The sequence below is a fragment of the Acipenser ruthenus genome, chromosome 3 (assembly GCF_902713425.1).
Source record: "Acipenser ruthenus chromosome 3, fAciRut3.2 maternal haplotype, whole genome shotgun sequence".
Taxonomy (NCBI): Eukaryota; Metazoa; Chordata; class Actinopteri; order Acipenseriformes; family Acipenseridae; genus Acipenser; species Acipenser ruthenus.
This window is the reverse complement of record NC_081191.1, coordinates 5,345,092-5,363,528: the sequence shown is the minus strand read 5'-3', so window position 1 is coordinate 5,363,528 and position 18,437 is coordinate 5,345,092. Positions and strand designations below refer to the sequence as shown.

Here is an 18,437-nt window from a genome sequence, read left to right as displayed (position 1 = left end):
AAAATAGTGAGAAAACAGCTAAAAACAAAAGTTTGCCAAACACTGGCTTAGCGCTGCTCCCACTAAAAGGGAGGTCCCGCTCCGGAACCTACTCTGTGACACACTAAAATAAACAGTTGTGGGATCAAAATCCCCTAAATGAATCCCCTACACAATCCACTCACCCTGGCTCTCCACACAGTAGTGAGGCTGCATGCTTGCTGGAACTAGAACAAAAAATAACTGGCTTTCCAGCTCCTTTTTTGTACCATGTGGCTGGGCTTAATTGATCATCAATTAGGCAATTAAGCCCCAGCCACATTCCGCACATGGATTTGGCAGAGATGGATTTAACCCCATCCCTGCCAAACTGAAATTCAAAACTTTTCAACTTTATGTACAACTGCAAAAACCTGCCATATCTAGTGCACACTTACATTCAATATTTTTTTAAACTATACATATACACAACAATAGATTATTTACACGTGCAGGGCTTTTGCTCTGCCACAGGGACACAACAATATTTAGCAAGCACTTGTTGCAGTTGGTAAGTAGCTTGACCTTAAGGTTTGTTACCATGTAAGCAACTTCTTTTCTTATAACATACTCTCAAATACATATTTGCAATGTTCAGAGAGCTGTTTGTCACATTAAAAAAAGGCTTAAAAGCAAACAAGCTCTCCCTCCCTCCGTCTCCCTCCCTCCCTCCCTCCCTCCTTTTCTCTCTCTCTCTCTCTCTCTCTCTGATTGTGTCAGATGCCTTCCAGGTATAACCCAGTAGCAATAAACAGCTGTAAATGTTGTTCCCTTATCCAGATTGACACAACAGTGACAGGCTTGTAATGCAGTTTGATGTACTGTAGGATAAAGACAATAACGCCTGGGAGCTGCAATAACCGATCAAAAACATTTTAGGTCAAAAATGTAAAGCCACTGAAATGTAAGTCCCTGTCAGAAGGATGGCTTGAGCAGCGTGTGTGGTGACGTCAGAACCAGGAAGCAGTACACAGCAGACAGAGGGCTGAAACTGCCTCAGCAGTATATTTATTAAATAACATAATAACCCACACTTTTTAAACATAAAGAAAAGGGCACACGGGCCAAACAAAAGGTTCACAAAACAAACAATAACAGAACCCACAAGGTTATAGGGATGGGGATTTGACCCCATCCATGCCAACTAAACAAGGGGGAGCTCCAGTTCTCCCCCTGATGAGGGAATCAGGAACAGACAGGGGTTGGGGTTGGCCACTCTGGCAGTGGCTGCGGCGGTGCTGGCCCCCTTTGCAGCACTTGCGGCTGGGCTGTTTTCAACCATGCTCCCCTCAGCAGCCTATTCAGTGGCTGCTGAGGAATGCCAGCATCACGTCCTGGTCCTTCATCTAGTGGAGGCAGAGGCAGCTCCTGCTCCTCTCCTCCAAGCTCTGGGGATGGCAATAGTTCCACCCAGTCGTGTCCCTCTGGTGGCGGAGGCGGGAGGAGCGGTAGTCTCCCCTTGGCAGTGGAGCGAGAGCAGCAGGTAGTGTCCCTCCATCATCTGGGACTGGTGCGGCTCTCCTTCGGTCGCTGTGGACAGCGGGGCTTCTCCCTCTTGCTCTGGAGACAGCAGGGCTTCTCCCTCTCTCGCTGGAGAGGCGATTGGTTAGAGATATGCGTGAATAGTATACAGCTCATTGATTCCAAAGAAGTCAGTCTACCTTTGGTGATGAGAACACTGCAGTTTCTCCCATCTCTCTGTCCATGGGAATTAGGCATTATATTCCGTCGGCTCTAGGCAAAACAATAGTTCTTTTCAAAGGGAGGCAGCTGTTGATTTCTAATATCTTTGACTTGTCGGAAGGTTTCCAACTGGAAATAGGTCCGCTGATCAGACGTAACGTACAGTTCAAAGAATGCGTTGCAATTGAAAAATTACGTAGTTTGTAAAAGTGTTGCAGCTCTAACAGGCTACGGGACCTTTCAGAGGCACAGCTACTGGCTCCTTGCTTCAGTTCGTTCCGTGATTTCCAGCAGCAAAATAAAACAAAGACCCTATTTCGGATCAATGCAGTATCCTGTTTCCTGGTTCAGTCTCTTGCAGGGAATGGAGCAGGGCCCTCTTCGGAGCTGATTTCAGCCTCCTCTTAGCCTTCTCAGAACATGATTTTAGTCATTTTCAGACCTGATTCAACGCCCACTTCGGAGCAGATTTCAGACCCCATTTCAGACCATGACTTCTTGCTTGTCCAGTCTTGAATTAAAACTGGACCCATCTTGATTGGATAGTTGAATTCAGGGGTGGTGTTTAAAGTCACGCAACGTGTTTAAACACTGGTTGGTTTATCTCTGGGCCACTCCTTGGACTGGCCAACAGCTCCTGATTGACAGTTCGACCAAAGTTCCTTTGTCTTGTCAAGAGTGCTTGACCGCTGTCCCCCCTCTCCACTTTCTTGAGGGGGGAAGATCTCTGCTTCTCGTCAATGTCCAGATTTGCCTGTTTGCAGAGATCTCGGTTCGTGATTACGCAAAGGAATGTTTACGACCCAGCTTCACAAAGCTGCATCTGTCTCACTTTGACCAAGAGATGGGAGAAGAGAAAACATTAACTTGCAACTTTCTCAAACAAGTTTAAATGGTGCATATTAATATCCAGCAACAACCTGATTTGACTGCACTGTCCGCTATATAACATATTGAAGCACAGAAATGTTTTGAAATTTACATTGCAAGTTATGGTCCTTTTTTTTTAGACTTGACCTTATTTCATTGAAGTGCATGAGGCCAGCACACTAGAGACTTAACTGAGCCACCGATGACGGCATATTATTTGTATTGTCTCTGGTGAAAACATTCCAGAAATATGTGTTCATCCCTGGCAGTGAGAGCTGTTTGGACTAATAAGGCACCATGTGCATTCTCAACACAGAGTGATGTGACAGTCGCCATCTAGCTTTTCATTTCATTTATGTGATGTTTATGTATTTATTTTTACCTTTGTTCGTTTGTTTAGTGTGATTACATACAGTACTGCATGATTTGCTATGCTTGCTCAAGCACACATACTGCTCCCTGTTTTCAGTGTCTGCTCAAAACCTTGTTTCACCTAAACCTGTAGCTTTCAGCCCTCACTTGCAGCATTTAAATAAAAAACTAAATCTTGAGCACATAAAAAAGCCTCTTAAAAGGAAGAAGGAAGACACCAATGAGAATGTTATCAAAGCCAAAGTTAAGAGAAACACAGCTGAGTTTTAAATAGGATATTTCAAATAATGTGTAGCCTTTTGTGCTTCAGATGCCTTCTTGATTTTGTGCTTGTCCACCAGGGCTGATCAAATATCTAGGGTTTGTGTACCAATCAGTCTCTGGATATATACTGTGAGCTTAGTGTCACTGTCTCTGTAAACTGCTGTTTTAAATCTCACAGCAATACCCAGAATGGATCAAATTGTTCCAGAAGATATTCCTACCTCATTTAGTGTGCAGCAGTGTGGAGTAGCGGTTAGGGCTCTGGACTCTTGACCGGAGGGTTGTGGGTTCAATCCCCAGTGGGGGACACTGCTGCTGTACCCTTGAGCAAGGTACTTTACCTACTTTGCTACAGTAAAAAACCCAACTGTATAAATGGGTAATTGTATATAAAAATAATGTGATATCTTGTAACAATTGTAAGTCGTCCTGGATAAGGGCGTCTGCTAAGAAATAAATAATAATTTACACTCACGGTAGCATCACTGACCTTCGTCTGTTGAACATCTTTTTGATCTCTGCTTGTTTTTGCATACTTCAATATCAAATATGGTGATATTCAAAACAACAGAAATGTTTTTGTTTCAATTCACTCATAGTCTAGCTGCAGTACGATCAGGTGACCTATTCTCTTGCACAGTAAAGATATTGTGACGCAGCTGTTGTGTTGTATTTGAAATATTTGCATATCCTGAACCAAAATATTCTCACCAGTGACAGTTAATTAAGTGAATAAGTAAGTAGGACAATGCATTTTAACACACTGGTAAGCACTGATTCGATAATCCTGTTCCAAGTGATGTTTCTAAAGCAAAACCACCAAATGAAAAGATATCTCCCAAGTAGGTGTTTTAAGAACTGTATGCCGATAAGTATTTCTAGTCTGTTGTTTGTTTGAAAACCAGTTGCTAAATTGTAACAACAAGGCAGATTTTGTATGCGTGTGAAGTCAGTTGGCAGAACAACGCAGTCTGTCAAGCAATCTTGAAAAATCCAAAAGGAAGCCTGCTTGTGAGAGGCCCTAGTGCCAGATTGTGGCCAATGGATACATCAAACCCAGAACTCACAAGCTTATGTGCCTTTAAACATAGGAAAGAATTACAGTATGACTAAAACCACTTTTACACACAAATGCCGCCAACAGACGTCTCCAAAAATCCTTAAAAAGACCTGTTCAAGCAGCACAAAATTACACCATCTATGCTGATGTAATACCATCATAACCCTTTCACACAGTGAAAGGGATCACGACAGAGCCTTTCGAACCTGAGGGATCATGGCAATGGAAACCACTTGGTTTTGTGTGTGTTTTGTTTGCTTTTCATTTTCATACAACATAATGGTGAGGTTGTAGGAGCTTCAGGCACACTGTAGGTCTTGCAGTTTATTGAGAAAAAGGCAATACAGTATTGTTAAAAAAGGAGATTCCAGCTGTTCAGGCAATAGCAGAGAGTGTAAATATTGTGGATGTTTGCTTTATATAGGATGCTTGTGTGAACGCTCGACTTGGGTAAGGGAATGCCAACACAGTGATGTCTTTTTATTTATATCACTGATGTGGCTACATTTCCATGGAAAGTTAGTAACTGGATCTTTTTTTTTTTCATTGTACTGCACTGCAAATACACTTGATTGCTAAGCATACTGTTTATCATTTAAAAACAACACTATTTACTAAACGCTAATAATCACAAAATACAAAATATCTTAAGATTTTGCTTACATGAGGAAATTGTAATTAGAGGAATTTCAGAAACAGATGAGGAGTGCAGAGTGCATGGCATTATTTAAAAGAATGATTCTGCCATGCAGAGCTATTCTTAAAATAAGATATCACAAGATCCTTGTTGAATGTCAGTCTGTGGGAGCTGCTCAAATTTCTTTTATTGCACAATCACTTTTTCTCATTTCCCTTTTTATTTTAAAACAGAAGTGGATATCAAATCCCTTTCCGGTATTATAAGTTGTGCTTTTGATAGCCACTGTCAAACTTGGTTCAGCATTACTAATCCTACATGTGTATGGTAATGTATTGACTCTGCAACATTGAGGAATGCTGAAACTCAAGAACGGACAGTTTTGACAGCACCTGTCTTCTCCAGCTGGAACTTAACTCCCATTGTGAGAGATGGCAATACTAGAACTATCACACTTTAAACTAGAAGCAGACTAGGTGAACCTTGCAGGGCTGTGTATTAAAGCAGAACCTCTTAGGTACTGAAGTTATCAACTGAGTTCCGGAATTGATCAAATCACGCTTAAAATTTCAAAAATGACAATTCAGTGAAACAAGAATCTGCTTGCAAATGTACTGACAGATGATGAGGTCCTGGGCAAGAAGTAAATAATTATCCACAGCAACCTTGTTTTCCACAGTAGCCAGACTATAAACCTGTACACAAGACTTTCATCAAATGAGTCAAAGTTAAATGTGGTCTTTTTAGCCAACTTGGCATAAACTAAGGCAAAATAACTTGAATTGGAATTCCAAATCATGTTATCCTGCGTGAGACACCGTGGTACAGTTTGGGTACACAAGCATCACAAACGAGATAAGGTTGTAATTGTGCAAAGTTAAAAAGACTCTTGTTGTTGTTTTCAGCCATGGAATTCCATGAGAACCTGCATGGTATAGCAGTGAAAGAAGGTCTGAAAGGAAGGAAACTGCACAAGGCCGTGGAGAGTTTTACCTGGAACATCACTATTCTGAAGGTACAGTCTTACTTGTGCTTTTTATATATACAGTATATAGTAAATATGGACTGGAGAGGAGGCTAATAGTGGGAAACTATGGCCCCCGAGAGAAGAACTATAGTCACCAACAGGGGACTAGAATGCCCGAAGCCACAGGGGCCTTTAGTTTCCCACTATGAGCCGTGGTCTGCAATCCATATTTGTTTTATAAATCAGTCAAGAAAGTAATGTTTTTGAAGTCCATAGTGCAGAGTTATTAAAGTGTTTTTGGCATAAAAAAGTCTGTTGAGTTTGTAAACGTCGTATTTATTTACATCGTCGAGTTAGATTTGTTTGAATTGAAAGCAACGTTTTTATGACAACTTTTGTGTTTGCAGCATCTTTGTTTTGTAGTATATTTTGTAATTCATTTTACGCCACAGAATTGCTGTTTAGGAGGTCGAGATGCAGGTTTGTCTGCCTTTTTGCTTTATTGTGTGCAGAGGACGCTCAGCACAAGGACGTAATTTGAGGGAGTAAGCAATGTCACAGGGACAGTAGTTGGATCTATTTTTCATGTGATGAGGTTTTAACCAATCACATGCCAGAATTTCTAAGGACTGATTCATAATATATATATATATATATATATATATATATACAGTGCCTTGCAAAAGTATTCAGACCCCTGACCAATTCTCTCATATTACTGAATTACAAATGGTACATTGAAATTTCGTTCTGTTTGATATTTTATTTTAAAACACTGAAACTCAAAATCAATTATTGTAAGGCGACATTGGTTTTATGTTGGAAATATTTTTAAGAAAAATAAAAAACTGAAATATCTTGCTTGCATAAGTATTCAACCCCTGTGCTGTGGAAGCTCCCAGTTTACAACGATGAAAGAAATTGCCCTAACGAGGACACATTTACCTTACCATTGGCCTCCACCTGTGAACCATTAAAGTTGCTGTCACATTTTCTGGATAAAAACCCCACTGTTGAAGGATCATTGGTCAGGCTGTGAAATCTGAAGGAAAATGAAGACCAAAGAGCATTCTACAGAAGTTAGAGATAAAGTAATACAAATGCATAGATTAGGGAAAGGGTACAAAATAATATCCAAGTGTTTGGATATCCCAGTGAGCACAGTTGGATCAATAATCAGGAAGTGGAAGCTGCATCTCACCACCCAGGCACTGCCAAGAAAAGGCCGTCCCTCAAAACTCAGCGCTCAAACAAGAAGGAGACTTGTGAGAGAAGCCACAGAGAGGCCAACAATCACTTTGAAGGAGCTACAGGGTTCAGTGACTGGGCGTGGAGTAATGGTGCACCAGTCAACCATATCAAGAGCTCTGCATAACACTGGCCTGTATGGGAGGGTGGCAAGAAAGAAGCCGTTACTCAAAAAGTACCATCCGAAAGCACGTCTGGAGTTTGCCAGAAAGCATGAGAGTGACCCAGCTGCAATGTGGGAAATGGTTTTGTGGTCAGATGAGACCAAGATAGAGCTTTTTGGCCAAAACTCAAAGCGCTATGTGTGGCGCAAACCTAACACTGCCCATGCCTCAAGACACACCATCCCTACAGTGAAGTATGGTGGTGGCAGCATCATGCTGTGGGGATGCTTCTCATCAGCAGGGACTGGGCATCTTGTTAAAATTGAAGGAAGAATGGATGGAGCAAAATACAGGGAAATACTGCAAGAGAACCTGCTTCAGTCTGCTAAAAAACTGAAGCTTGGGAGGAAATTCACCTTTCAGCAGGACAATGATCCCAAGCACAAGGCCAAAGCAACATTGGAGTGGCTCAAGAACAAAAAGGTGAATGTCCTACAGTGGCCCAGTCAAAGTCCTGATCTCAATCCTATTGTGGCACTATTTGAAAATTGCGGTCCACAAGCGTCGTCCAACCAACCTGAACAACCTGGAGCAAATCTGCCAAGAAGAATGGGCCAAAATCACTCCGACACTGTGTGCAAAGCTGGTACATACTTATCCCAAAAGACTTAAAGCTGTTATTGCAGCGAAAGGTGGCTCTACCAAATATTAATGTGTGGGGGTTGAATACTTATGCAAGCAAGATATTTCAGTTTTTTATTTTTCTTAAAAATATTTCCCAACATAAAACCAATGTCACCTTACAATAATTGATTTTGAGTTTCAGTGTTTTAAAATATCAAACAGAACGAAATTTCAATGTACCATTTGTAATTCAGTAATATGAGAGAATTGGTCAGGGGTCTCAATACTTTTGCAAGGCACTGTATGTATGTGTATATATATATATATATATATATATATATATATATATATATATATATATACACACACACACACACACACACACACACACACACACACACACACACACACACACATATACACACACACAGTGCTCCCTCGCTATGACGCGGGTCTCGGGGGACACACAATATAAGCGTTATAACCGAAGAGCGATATAAACGGGGGACGGGGTGGGGGGTGCCGCGGGACACATAACAACACACATCGGACTAAAATACAAAATATAATAACTCCCTCTCTATAATGCACATATAGTGAAGCAAACATGTAACTTTCCATGAATTAACCATGCATGAAGCACCATGTAATCAACGCTATATATTTTTTTTACAAAAAAAAAAAAAAAAAAAGGTGACATTCCCACTCGTGGATCATTTTAATTAGCAGTTTTTAAACTATAAATAGCCTGGCTAAATGACAGTTGGGAGGTCAGTTGGAAGCGACAGACAAGCAAACCAAGTGCGAGACGGAGAGCGCGTCGGGAGAGGGGAAGAGGGAATGTATATACTGTATTTACTGTAGAAATATTGCATTAGTATAGGGAATTAGGGGGCCATGCTGTAGGAGAATTATATCTGAGGCGCGTTATAATCGGCATATCTATTATTTTATAATACATGGATACCCTTATGATGCTAATATTAAAGAAGACAGCAGTACAATTGTTTATTTTTTTTTTAAATGTAGTGTTTTAGTGCTGTACAGACGTTCTATGTCGTTATCCGTTATTATTATTATTTATTTCTTAACAGATGCACTTATCCAGGGCGACTTAAAATTGTCACATTATTTTTACATACAATTACCCATTTATACAGTTGGGTTTTTACTGGAGCAATCTAGGTTAAGTACCTTGCTCAAGGGTACAGCAGCAGTGTCACCCCCACCTGGAATTGAACCCACGACCCTCCGGTCAAGAGTCCAGAGCCCTAACCACTACTCTACACTGCCTCAGTTAGTGCTTAGTGCTTCAGCTTTATTTAGATGATTGCCTTTACCTTGTTTTAATTTCCCGTCCTCTCCAGTTTCTCTGAGATACAAATGTACCAGCTTTACATCATTTTTTAACGTATTCTCATTTTGTTGATATTAATGAACATGTTTAAATGTTACTTTAGAGTACAAAATACAGTACATACTTCAGACTCCGACATAATTTCTGGTCGTTTAAGGGTCACTGACTGTGTGCGACAAGTTGGAATGACTTTATCTCCAATCTTTTTTGGAAAGGCGTACAGCCTTAACAGATCGTCAAACCTTTCACCTGTCATTCTAACATTCCTAAAATATCTTTCTAATTAGTGTTTGACATTCTCCCTTTCAGGTTTTCTTTTGGTTGAGAGGATGGATGTACCAACGATGTCGCTCTTGTATAAGAGATACAAACTCAGAACATCTACTTAAATGCCAATTTATCAAATTTATCAAATTTAAAGTATAAACAACAGCTGTGACGATTTTGCGCAGTAAAAGGGCTACAACACGATGTGTCCTTCGTATAGCTAATAGTGAAGCTGCACAGTTTTTATAGCTGTCTGCGCCTGATGTATTGCATTCATCTGCGACAGGAGTATGAACCAGGCTTTAGAGTTCTCCACGATTCTGAAACGGCGTGTTGTAAAGAAGCCTTTGTAAATCGGTAAACGTCTGTGCTCCAATGCAGTTGTTCTTTTCTCGTTACAGAAAACAGCTCGCTCACAATTAATATATTTTAGCTGTAACCCAGTTACATGTATGCTTGCTCAGCTATCTCATTCACTGATCTACATAGCTACACGTAAATGCTGCGTGCATACATAACCAAACAATTTACAGATACTCGCAGATTTGTAAGTGCATGACATATTGCGTTTTTTAGAGGAAAAAAGGAAATGCCGAATTAAATGTGTTTCTGAATCCATTTCCAAGATTTCACAGGCTTTATTCAAATCCATGATTTTTGTGACCTCCGTGACAAAATCGTAGCCTTAATTATGAGCCACACAAAACACAGCACATATTTTACTTGCTATGGTACTCATTTACTGTGCATTTCAGGATGAAGATCTCTAAAACCAAAGTTATTTGATTATGACTTGAAGATTGCCATCAGCTGTGGAAAAAACAGACATACAATCTACTGTAGGGGAGAATACATCATCATTCAGAAAGTCAAATTGGCCTTCAGAGACTTACAATTACTGCTGCCCTGCTTTATAATGGAAACGTTGTTCAACTGTATGCCCTGTTCATCTTTTTTTGTCCTATACACATTATTACATTATTCCATAATGTAAAGGCCAGACCTGTATTGTGTAGCTTAGCAGGAGGGGGTCCCCTGTGTTATGTATAGTTAAACATGCTGCACAAGCAATTTGATTACTAGAATCCCAATTTGAGCAGACGGTTAGGTTTGCTAAACCAAGCAGGTACAGCACCATGCTGTTGAGAGCTTTGCAGTTACAGTAAGAGCCGCGCCTGCCAAAGTTTAATATGGTTCTGATAACAAATACAATTGGTAAGTTTGCTAAGTGTAAAAAAAACAAAAGCAGCTGTGTCATCCTGTTTCTCTAGTAGTTCATCCTTATTAAACATGTCAAGATGAATTTCTATTGTCTTGGAGTTTGTTGTTTTGTTAGGTTGTGTCTACTTTCAGAATTAATTTTGGTATCATATTGACCAGAATAGAAATCTCTTCTAGCTTGACCTAATTGAATGTATAAGAAGTATGCATAGTGTTATTTCCCTGTCAGATACGCATCACCAGTAGATCTCTGCTTGATCGGCGCTTTAGCTCTTTTACTGATTTTTAATGCACTATGACATTTCTTCTATTAGTGCAGCGACTGTAGAGGCAGAGGCAGTTTTTTAGCTGTGGCACTCCGGGCTCAGTTGAGAGAAACATACAATTGGGGTATATTTTTATAGTATCAGTGCCTGGGTGCTTTTGAAAGAAAATGTAAATAAAAATCCAGTACGTAAATTCTCTGGTACTATTAAAGAGAATGAGTTCCATGAGTATTTTTTTTTTCCTGATAGATAAGCTCCAACAAGGGGCATCTACAGTTGGTTTGTTTCCATTTTGTTTGCTGTAAGTTCATGAGGGCTCCAGTGCAAAAGTTAATTTAAGGATTTTCTTTTCCCAAAATACCATTCGCTTGAACGGATTTGAAATCTACTGTTTTATGCATTTCGAAAAATGTTTGTCTGGATTATATTTCAGATTCCCAAGGGAGAGCCATGGGAATGTACTGTACATGTGTTGAACAAAATACTGATCATGGTATGAGCTTAAACAAAATAACATCTCTGGCTTAATTAATGACATGAGCGAGGCAACATTGCCACATATTTGATATCTTCAATTAGTTTCTGGTATATGGGCTGCAAAATTACTTGTAATGTGACAGCATTTTCTGGGAACCTTACTTCACAATGTATTGTGACATCTACTGTACTGTACTCAACAGCCATTATAATGTTGGCTATGCTTTCTGTACTATTTATTTTGGTTAGATTGAAGTTTATAAGCCCCACAGATTGGAAGAGCATGGAATGTCTAATTACATCTTTTTTCCGATATACCCTTTGGTCTTCAGTCACCGGTCCCTGTGTCTGCACCCTGAACTGTCCTAACTGGCCCCCTGCTGCAGCATGGCTCCTGTTTTCTTTGTTTGAAAATCATGTAGTCATTACATATCTAAAGTGGTATCCAGTTCCAGGACCCTTGATCTATACCTTTTGATCTTTTTTATTTTAGTTAAACTTGAGACCAGCCTAATGGCAACTTCCTCAGGGTTTTCATATTCAAATCAGCTGACTTTACATAAGGAATGAGTCAATCTTGTGAATGTCTAGTGAGGTCGAGCAGCACTTTGTAAAAGAAGCTGCTGATTGGCTTTGTTTACAGCAAAGAACTTTAGGCAGCATGCTATCATTTGATAGAGGCAGCACGCTATCATTTGATAGAGGCGGCACGCTATCATTTGATAGAGGCGGCACGCTATCATTTGATAGAGGCGGCACGCTATCATTTGATAGAGGCGGCACGCTATCATTTGATAGAGGCGGCACGCTATCATTTGATAGAGGCGGCACGCTATCATTTGATAGAGGCGGCACGCTATCATTTGATAGAGGCGGCACGCTATCATTTGATAGAGGCGGCACGCTATCATTTGATAGAGGCGGCACGCTATCATTTGATAGAGGCGGCACGCTATCATTTGATAGAGGCGGCACGCTATCATTTGATAGAGGCGGCACGCTATCATTTGATAGAGGCGGCACGCTATCATTTGATAGAGGCGGCACGCTATCATTTGATAGAGGCGGCACGCTATCATTTGATAGAGGCGGCACGCTATCATTTGATAGAGGCGGCACGCTATCATTTGATAGAGGCGGCACGCTATCATTTGATAGAGGCGGCACGCTATCATTTGATAGAGGCGGCACGCTATCATTTGATAGAGGCGGCACGCTATCATTTGATAGAGGCGGCACGCTATCATTTGATAGAGGCGGCACGCTATCATTTGATAGAGGCGGCACGCTATCATTCGATAGAGGCGGCACGCTATCATTCGATAGAGGCGGCACGCTATCATTCGATAGAGGCGGCACGCTATCATTCGATAGAGGCGGCACGCTATCATTCGATAGAGGCGGCACGCTATCATTCGATAGAGGCGGCACGCTATCATTCGATAGAGGCGGCACGCTATCATTTGATAGAGGCGGCACGCTATCATTTGTAACGCTATTATTCGTGAAGAAAATCCACTTGATCCTGCCCTTCTTTAAAGTGCTGTGCCTGTGTGGTAATTAAGGGGGAGCTATGCTTCATGCTTGGTACAGTATCTAAAGGTTACAACCAACATGTCATTCAGTTTCACCAATAAGCAGCCAACCTGCAAACCCAGTTTCAGAGACCAGAGGGGATGATTGTGCCAACGCTTGTATCAATTTAATATTTTTGTTTGTAAAAATAAGCTTGATGATATTAACATTGTTAGCCTAGGCCAGCCTTCAGATACAGCAGCGACTCATAACACTTACAGTGGCACCCTGTCCACTATTGTTTGTCATAAAGAGAGATTTTGTTCCCAGTGCTCTGTGGGTGATAGAATCCATGTGGCCCTTTTAAAAGTCTGGTCAGTTCCAAAGAGGAATATTCATTCCATTAACAGAGGCACACAGACAAGTTTTTAACATGAGATCATTGCATGCTTAGTTTCTTAGTTCAAATCCTGCTCATAAGTTGTTCACTCAAAAAGGTGCTGGTGTCTTGTACAAGGGAGGAAAGGTTTTAGGGTCACTCGTGACAGGATATTATGGTGGGATATGCTGTCTGATTCACTGGCTTTCAAATATCATTTCCAAAGAGGCTGTCATGGTCAGTTATAATAAACGTTATTTTATTTTCTTCCACAGATGAACAGCTTGTTGCTTGTTAATTAAAAAAACATTTTAGAATCAAATCTAACCAGTGACTTCCTTCAGGGAGTACAATATTGCATTTTGATAATCTTAAGAGCCATGATAAAGGAAGCACTGCAATAAGCTGGATTCACAGGCGTACAAGACCTGCCACATATTTTGTATAACCTTTAAGATGTATGTGGTTTATGCTGGTTGATGACAAGACCGGACCAGTTTTCACAGCAGCTGTACTAAGACACAGATATGACATAAAAAGCAGTTGGGGAAATGCTTATTTGAATGTGAAGGTGAAAGATTTCATATCAGACATTGACTGGCGCTGTGCCCTGAAATTTTGGAAATACATTTGAACAATGTGCTTGAATTGGAGACAGTGGAATAGACCCTAATTGGAATTTTGAATAGCTACACGGGTAGCAGACGCCTCATTTAAATTCATTTCTCTGGATAACTTTCTTCTATATTGAATGGATTCACAGCTTGTTTTAATTGTTAGTAATGCTCACTAAATTTGCCCTGTAAATATGATTCTGTATGGAATCACTTAACAGTCTTGGCTTTCACTTAAGGAGTGATGTGGCAGTTACTGTGCACTGGTCATTGGAAACAGACTTTAAACATACAATGACAGTGGACCTTGAAATACGTTCCCAAATCCAAAGTAGCTGCACATCATGTCAGGCCCATTAACAGCCAGTGTTGGATTTGGCTCTTTGATGACTTTTGGATCCTTGTAGTATAGAAATTCTGAATTATTCATGTTTTTAGAGTGTGTTTTGAGGTAGTAGTAACAAGAAGTCAGACTCTTCCAGGTCCAGTCAAACCTGGTCAATGCAAAGAGAACCTGAAATACACAATACATGGACAAATGAATGGCGGCGACCTTTTAAAAATCTGCAAGAAATGAGTCATCTGCGCTACATTTTCTTTTTACGTTTTTGTTGTAGTTGGCATTTTCATAGAAGTGAGTGGATGTGACCTTTGCCATGCCATGATCATTGAATAATATTGTTTAATTTACAAACTCTGTCAACGCTTTCCTTCACTATGTAGTTAAACACACATTGTGAATGTATGACTTTCCTTCACTGCATAGTTATACACACTGTACAGTACATAGCAGAAAAAAGAACAAGCTACAATACATTTGCAGCACGTCACACATACAACTGCCACAATCAGACCATTGAAATAACAGATTTAAATAGCAGTATACACATAATACAAAATCAGCAATTTTACAGTTACATTAAAACCCACTAAGATAAGAAAGCCATTTTATAAAAGTGTGTTTTTAGTCTTGACTTGAAAACTGTAACGGTCCCAGCTTACCTGACAAACAAAGGCAGAGTATTCCATAATTTAGGAGTACAAGAAAAAGATCTACCTCCAGTGTTGCTTTTGTTGACCCTATGAATAACCAGCAGCCCTGCATCCAGTGCGGTTTGGAAGATACAGGGTCAGTAACTACCTCAAATAACTAGGTGCTAATCCATTCAGGGCCTTGTAAGTTAACAGCAAAATCTTAAAGTCAATTCTATACTGCACAGGGAGCCAGTGTAAAGAGGCCAAAACAGGGGTAATATGTTCACTTTTCCTGGTTTTAGTCAGAATTCTAGCGGCGGTATTCTGAACAAGCTGCAAGTGGGGATACCACACGTTTTGGGACACCAGAAAAAAGTGCATTACAATGATCAATTCTAGATGAAACAAAGGCATGCATTAGTCTCTTGGCATCAGATACAAAAATAATTGGTCTAAGTTTGGCTATATTTCTCAAATGGTAAAAAGATAAGAACATAAGAACATAAGAAAGTTTACAAACGAGAGGAGGCCATTCAGCCCATCTAGCTCGTTTGGTTGTTAGTAGCTTATTGATCCCAGAATCTCATCAAGCAGCTTCTTGAAGGATCCCAGGGTGTCAGCTTCAACAACATTACTGGAGAGTTTAGATACTTTAGTAACTTCCCTAATATGAGTCTGAAATGATAGATCAGGATCAAAGATGACCCCCAAACTCTTAATTTCTAGTTTAAGTTTTAAGGGTCGAGCTCATGTAATCTAACATTTCCTTTTAGTTGGTTCTGTGAGCCCACTAGCATAACTTCTGTTTTATCTGAATTCAACATTAGAAAATTCTGTGACATCTAATGCTTGATGTCTGTAAGGCATCAGGCAGCAGAAATTCTTGGCTTTAAATGACAAATTTCACTGGGTATCATCAGCACAGCAATGGAAGTTCACTCTGTGTCTGCGGATAATGTCACCTAATGGTGGCATATATAATGAAAACACCAAGGGACCTAGAATGGAGCCCTGTGGAACACCACAGGCAACTTCCGATAATGCCGATTTTACCTCCCAACAGAGACAAACTGAAACCTATCAGAAAGGTAAGATTTGAACCAGGATAGGACAAGGCCAGACAGTCCCACTGTGCTTTCAAGACAATTCGGTAGGATGGAATGGTCTACAGTATCAAAGGCAGCATTTAGATCTAGAAGAATTAAAACTGATGGAAAGCCTGAGTCAGAGCTTATCAGCAGATCATTCAAAACTCTGACAAGGGCCGTCTCGGTGTTATGTGCAGCACAAAAACCAGACTGAAACTTTTTGAATATACCATTAAGCGTTAGAAATATTTATAATTGAATTGCAACAACTCTCCCTAGAACCTTTTCTAAGAATGACAGATTGGAGATTGGCCTATAGTTATTGAGGACTTTAGGGTCCAAATTGTGTTTCTTAAGCATAGGCTTTACCACAGCTACCATAAGTGCTGAGGGAACTATATCAGAAGAAAGTGAACCGTTTATAAGTTTTAAGATGTGGGTATTAGTAACACCAAGAACATATTTAATAGTTTTGTAGGAATAGGATCAAGAGAGCATGTAGTAGCTCTCATATGTTGAACTAGCGCTGTCAGTTCCACTAAGGCAATCAAAGAAAAAGCCCCCATAATAGCCTTAATAGGTGTAGTTGGTAAAATTGTGCTGGAGTCCTCCTTAATCGAAGGTGTCTGTGGAATCTCATTTCTGATGTCTAGTATTTTATTTTTAAAGAAATGTAAGAAGTCATTGCAGCTGTGAGAGGAGCCAATGTCAAGGGTAGAACTATTAGGGGAAGGATTAATTAATTTATCTAAGGTAGCTAAAAGGAATCTAGGATTATTTTTATTTGTTTCAATTAAATTAGAATAATATGATGATCAAGCCAACGCCAGAGCCTTCCTATATTTAACCAGGTGGCGTTTCCATGCGATGTAATGAACATGCAATTTAAATTCCTGCCATCGTCGTTCCATTTTACAACACATTCTGAATGTATAACGTACAACCTAACATAAGAACAAAGAAAGTTTACAAATGAGAGGAGGCCATTCGGCCCATCTTGCTCATTTGGTTTGTTAGAGAGGTGGAAGACGGGTTTTATTACTTTATTCATGAGTTCTGTAACTTAGTGCTGCCATTAAAAACAATATTATCCTGCAGATTAAATTATATTATTCCTTTCTTCACAGCCTCCCTCTGTTAGTTTGATTCAGCACAGAGTTTCATGGATTGAATCTAAATTCTCTATTTTAGGACTGTCTATAAAATGGTGATACATTGTTTTATTCAATTCAGCAGCTCACATTCCAATCTGCCTGATTTACTAGTTTCCATTTAACTTATATATATATATATATATATATATATATATATATATATATATATGGGTAGTGGACAAAAAAATGTAAACACCAATGTAAAGTCACTTAATAGGACGTTGAGCCACTATGGTATCCCACTCTGTGGAGTTCTCGGCGGACCGTTTTTGATGAAACTGGCTGCTTGCGCCCCGGGTTGAAATTTGCAGTCAATTGATCTGCAGTTGCTCGCCTGTTTTGCCTTGCACTTCAAATTAATGCACAGATATCACGATCCTGGAGTATGCGCTTCCGCCCACTGTTGCCCTTTGCTGATGATGTCTTTCCCTTGGAGTTCCATGCCGACATCACCTTAGACACCATTGCACGTGAAACATCAGTTAGTTGAGCTGTCTTGGTCACTGAAGCTCCTGCCAAACGCACCCCAACAATCACCCCTCTTTCAAAGTCACTGAGGTCTCCTCTTGCAGCCATGCTAGCCATAATTATAGGCAACCAGGCCTGTCCAGCATTTTTATACATGACCCCAAGCATGCTGGGATGTTATTTGCTTAATTAACGCATGAGCCACACCTGTGTGGAAGCCCTTGCTTTCAATATACTTGGTGTCCCTCATTTACCCATGTGTTTCCATTTTTTTGTCCACTACCTATATATATATATATATATATATATATATATATATATATATATATATATAGAGTCTCCATCTCATACATAATTGAAAACACAGTTAGCAGGCTTCTACGTAGGTAGTTTCCTTCTATGTGTTTCACACAATTCTAGATATCAGGTCCTTTAGAAGGACCTGCTAAATATGTAGAATGCTGAAGTCATATTTAAAAAACAATGACACAACATATAAGTGAAATATAAAATAGGCATTATATCATACCAAAAAGTATGTCAGATATAAGTGCTGACTATCCAAGTGTAAACTAGACAAAACTTTCTAAAACTTTTTTTGGTGTGTTAATTGTTTAAAGAAAAAATACCCAAATAATACACAGTCTAATCCAAGGCATTCTGTATCGGCATGATTTTGGAATACAAACCAATTCCCTATTGAAATGATTGGTGTGAATCCCTTTACAATCCAGAACCTGTCTATTCTGGAATCCAGCATGATCTGTAACCCTTGTCTGTCTAGAACCTGACAGTGCAGGCCAGCATCA

At 39.9% G+C, this 18,437-nt stretch overlaps 1 protein-coding gene across 3 annotated transcripts in view; it reads left to right on the top strand.

Moving 5' to 3' along the window:
* Positions 1-18,437, top strand: part of LOC117394903 (inactive phospholipase C-like protein 2) — a 78,205-nt gene that overhangs the window by 56,870 nt on the left and 2,898 nt on the right. For all 3 annotated transcript variants that reach the window (XM_033993607.3, XM_033993606.3, XM_059010819.1), the window contains one exon: positions 5,810-5,919. In XM_033993607.3, the coding sequence (XP_033849498.2) occupies positions 5,810-5,919 (110 nt within the window). The remainder of the gene's footprint in view (positions 1-5,809; positions 5,920-18,437) is intronic.